This window comes from Melanostigma gelatinosum, assembly GCF_949748355.1.
Source record: "Melanostigma gelatinosum genome assembly, chromosome: 7".
Classification (NCBI taxonomy): domain Eukaryota; kingdom Metazoa; phylum Chordata; class Actinopteri; order Perciformes; family Zoarcidae; genus Melanostigma; species Melanostigma gelatinosum.
Genome location: NC_136640.1, coordinates 18,427,868 through 18,432,700, shown reverse-complemented (window position 1 = coordinate 18,432,700; position 4,833 = coordinate 18,427,868). Strand labels below are relative to the sequence as shown.

Below are 4,833 nucleotides of genomic sequence, written 5' to 3'. Positions count from 1 at the left end.
TCTCCTTCGCCTCTCCCGATGGACGCGATCATGTGAGCGTTGTTTACTCGGCACACTAAGCCCAGTGGGTTTATGGATATGATGTCATCCACCTGGGAATTCCCAAATCAGGATCATTACTGGCTCAAGATTAGGACACAGATGGTACCAATCAGGGTTGTTTTTAAATGTGGAGGTCGTAGATAATAAATTCCATGAAGCTATACAAAGGAATCAGCTCAGGCTTTTGTTAAAAGACAAAATCAATACTTAACTTTTTTTTTTTTTTTTTTTATCCAACTCTTGTTTTGAGCAATTTTGTGTTTGTTTTTTGTGGCAATGTTTATTCCTGCTGTTCCAATAACCGATACACTGACACTAGTGGATCATGAGACTGACATTTGACTCTTCATTGGGGAATTTCCCAGGTGCTGTTGTCAGCGAGTGACCTCAGTGATTCACATGAGTAACTATCTAAACCCTGCTTCCACTGGTATGCCCTATAATCCAGTTAGACATGCAGCAGTCAAAGGGGGACAGTGTCCTCTGGTTCTGTCAGACGGTTCACTGTGTTGCACTCATTAGACTCTCCATGAGAAGTTGAAGGCTTGTCATTTCGAGGTTATATTTAGAATCCTATGTTTTAGCCCAATCTCTCTACAAAACCAAATCATTATGTTACTTTCATAGTTCAGAAATAAATAGAAAATGTTGGGCTCATGCACATCATTATAACATCACGTATGTATCTATTTATCATCACATTTTCCAGCATTCTTTATTGTTTTCTTACCTTTTTTTTTTTTTTAATTTGACTTCCTGGCAGGTGTGTGACTGGCTGTACCCTCTCATGGCCTCGGACTCGCCAGTGCTGCTGTGTAACACTGGCGTGTTTATGTTCCCGGACATGATGGCGCCGACTCCGGGCTATTATGTGGGGGTGGTGCTGTCCGCTGAGCTACCTGCTGCAGACAGACAGCTGTTCCAGGACCTGCTCTCCCAGAACACGGATCTCAGAGTTCAGGTCATTGTCGCCCGACACTCAGCTTTGTGAAAACCCAACACAAGTTTTGACATTTCTTGGGAAAGAAATGCAAACGATGTACACATAAATATATATTTTTTTGGTTTAGAAATTCTGCGTGGAAATGCAGACTGACATAAGTGCACAAAAATAGTGCTGACAGTCCCTAAACAACCTCCACTGTCCTAAAATCATCATATATTCTGTAATCATTGCAAACACTGCAGATGTTACATCTCTTCCCCCCATGAAGAGGTTTTAGTTGCTGCTTACGCGACACTTTGAGGATCTAACGTCTTCATTTTTTTAGCCTTTTGCATGAAGCTCTTGCTGCGTCTTACTTGTGAGCTGGCACACTTCTCCAACTTCCACCTGCCTCAGCATTGTGGGGCTTTGAGACAGGCAGGCGAGGGGAATTAATCAGTCATAATGCTCTTATCTGCAGCAGTTGGAACAACCTTTAGAGTTTCAGCTGAAAGACAAGTGCCAGTGCAGCCACGATGAAGGTGGAGACGCTGGCTCAGATCGATGCCAAACGAGGTCATTTTTGATGCGCGCAATCAGGCTACTTATCTCCTCTGATGGACGTAATTCCCTATCAGCAAGTACGCGTTTTTGCGTCTAAAATTTTTTCGATCACGTAGAAGATGTGAGGTTTTCAGCACAATGGGATACTGTTTTCAGACTGCACGGAGACCTTTTGACTGTCTCTTTGAAGCAAACAAATAGTGCATTGTAACGAGAAGCACAGAATAATGAGAGGATCTACTGTGTGTGTGTGTGTGTGGGGGGGGGGGGGGGTAACTTGGAGACAAGCATATGAACGGAGATGTGTTCAGGTTGCACAATGCAGCGGGTCTTATTTTCAGCATGCATCGTCTGTCCTCGTCTTGCAGTAGCTAAACAATGTGTCTATACGATCAGGCTCCAGATGAAGCTGTAGACACCATTAATCTCAGTCAGAAGGTGTCCATCGCTGCACCTGAGGAGGCTGCACCTGAGGAGACTGCACCAGCGGTGACCGAGGAGGAGAAGGCCCTGCCCGAGTGGAGTGAAATGGTGGCAAGCGGGATCTTGACAGGTGAGGTCAAACCGCATCTTCCCGCCAAACATCTTAATGCTGTTGTTTGGAAAGACTCGCCTTGTGTGATCCCGTTGTCCTATCAGGTGCGTCGTGGCTAAGCTGGGGCCTGGTGAAAGGAGCGGAGTTCACAGGCAAGGCCATTCACAAAGGGGCATCTAAACTCCGGGAGCACATCACCCCGGAGGACAAACCCACCCACGTCAGCCCCTCGGTCACCAAAGGCCTCCATGTTGCCAAGCAAGCGACGGGAGGAGCCGTCAAAGTCAGCCAGTTTCTAGGTGACTACGTCATCCCCAGTCAGCATGTTTCGCTCCCCCTTGTGTGGTTATTCGGCAGCAGGCGTCTAATGAAGTAATGCTGTGTTACGGCAGTGGACGGGGTGTGCATGGTCGCTGGCTGCGTGGGTCGAGAGTTGGCTCCGCACGTGAAAAAACACGGAAGCAAGCTGATCCCGGAGTCTATGAAGAAAGATAAGGACGGGCGGTCCAACATAGATGGAGCGATGGTGGTGGCTGCCAGTGGAGTGCAAGGTAGAGTACTTACTCCACTTAGTATTGTCTAAGAGGAAGTTGTCTACCAGAAGAGTACTGAAGTGGTCCCAACATACTTTGTGTTTTGTGTATGTGCTCAGGATTTGCAACCATGTGGACTGGTTTGGAAGTAGCAGCAAAGGACATTACTATGAGTGTGGCATCCGAGACGGTCACCACCGTGAAACATAAGTAGGTCTTCCCTTCCCTTCTGATCATTTGTTTGACCGCTGTCACTTGCTTTAATATAAAGCAATGCACATTGGTGTGTGTGTGTGTTGCAAAGGACCTCCTGCATTACACACACACAACCAAATGTGCACTCACTTATTTCCCTTTTCGATTTACTTTGCAGATTTAGGGGTCTACAAAACATCCTTGACTCACCTAATGACAATAAGCGTAATATTTCCTAATTTTCCACAGCTATTCAACTCTTCACCACTACGAGCATGATGAGCCTTTTTCTTCTGAATGATTTGTCTTAATGCTCTAACAATTCACATGATGGTGCTGCTTTCTCCAAATGTTTCTAAATGTTTCTAATGGACATTTCACAATTAGTAACTTCTCTCTCCCACCTGATTTTTAAAATCTTCCTATATTGTGTGTATTGGTGATACATGTTCCAATGGTGAGCAAAATATCGACACAATATAGCTGATTATTGATTTCTATAGGGTGGCTATCATGTTACGTATTGAGTTGATATCTATTTATTCTCAGCTCAGGTGGACATTTACTCTTATGCATATTGACATTGAAAATAGTTGTTTGCTTTATTAATGCTCTGAATATTGTGTAGAGTCTTTTAAGGGAAGTAGCCAAAAAGGATTATTTTTTTTAATTTCAATTTCAATATACATCGATATTATGGAAAAATAGATAAATATAAATACCATTCTAGTTGATTATATCCATATTTCCCACCCTTAGATTTCATTTAGAAATGTCTTAATTTAAGATTGCGCTTGCATGGGTGTAGTCCTCGCACTGCAATTGACATACAGCATGCCATCTTTGCTATCCTCGCACCGCATATTAATTAATTCTCCCCGAAATCCTTCTGTTTCTCGCCTCTGGCTCTGACCTCTCACTCAATCTGACTCCTGATGAAGGTACGGGGCGGCCGCAGGACAAGCCACAGACCATGCCGTCAATTCTGCCATTAATGTCGGCCTCACTGCCTTCAATGTTGACAACCTGGGAATCAAAGCTGTGGTGAAAAAGACTGGCAGGCAGACGGCGCAGACCATCTTGGAAGACCACAAGCTCCAGGAGAAACCAGAGAGTGGGAAGCAGGTGGAGAAGTCGGGCAAATAGCCTCATAAGCCGCACCTTAAAGTATCATTTATATTCTTCTATCAAATATATTTTATAAACTTAATATGCTTTATTTATAAACAAACATGTTCTATATTTACAATATAACTACTGTTCTATGCATATCCTATAGTTTGCTACAGCTCTTGAGCACTTTAATCTTCATGTTAAATTAGATGACTTAAAGGAAGAGAAACAGCAGATTTCATAACAATTAAAACATGGTCACGTTTCTTTTTTCAGGTATTATCACTTAATTTGGGAGATATCGGTTTAATTCTTCTCTTTGTACTAAGACGGCATTTAATTGTTGCTGACTAGACACTGGAAACGTTCCTAATCTGTGTGAAGCGTCTGTGTTTGAGCTTATCACTGGTAGAGTAAGTGCAGTTTATATAATTTGAATGAATGATTAAAAAGATATTGTGTTTGTCAGTATCTTGAGCTATAATCAGACAAAAAAGCGTCATACTGTTTAATATGAGGTATAATCACTGCTGCCCACTGTGCCTGCAAACATCAAATGATGTACACAAATGTAATGTCTTGAGAAAGCTGCAACTGTAAAACGTCAGTCGATAGTGCATTATTAGACCTTCATTACGTGTTAAGAGTTTTTTCCATCTCCTATGAATGAGGGTTTCTGGTACAATGCGCAGTGAGATAGTCTGTATTTCACTTCAGTTGGATCAAAATGATAATGATAAATGTGAACTTTGAAGTGTGATGCTGATTTTGTTTGCAAACCTGTTTCGTCTTTTGGTTTTGAGTGATCTGGTTTGTAATCTTTCTAAACCGCAGCTTGAAGACTTCAGAGGTTAATGTAAATGTTAAATGGCTTTCTAGTATTCCAGTTGGCCATTGAGATTTCTTTCCCTCCTGAAATACTGAGA

The 4,833-nt window shown here is 42.6% G+C and overlaps 1 protein-coding gene across 1 annotated transcript in view; it reads left to right on the top strand.

The window, feature by feature from the left end:
• spartb (spartin b) overlaps positions 1–4,833 on the top strand; it is a 6,668-nt gene extending 1,835 nt beyond the window's left edge. The window contains 8 exon segments of the mRNA XM_079271779.1: positions 806–1,003; positions 1,928–2,084; positions 2,171–2,365; positions 2,459–2,617; positions 2,719–2,809; positions 2,973–3,015; positions 3,018–3,019; positions 3,736–4,833. Of these exon segments, the coding sequence (XP_079127905.1) occupies positions 806–1,003; positions 1,928–2,084; positions 2,171–2,365; positions 2,459–2,617; positions 2,719–2,809; positions 2,973–3,015; positions 3,018–3,019; positions 3,736–3,940 (1,050 nt within the window). The 3' untranslated portion in view covers positions 3,941–4,833.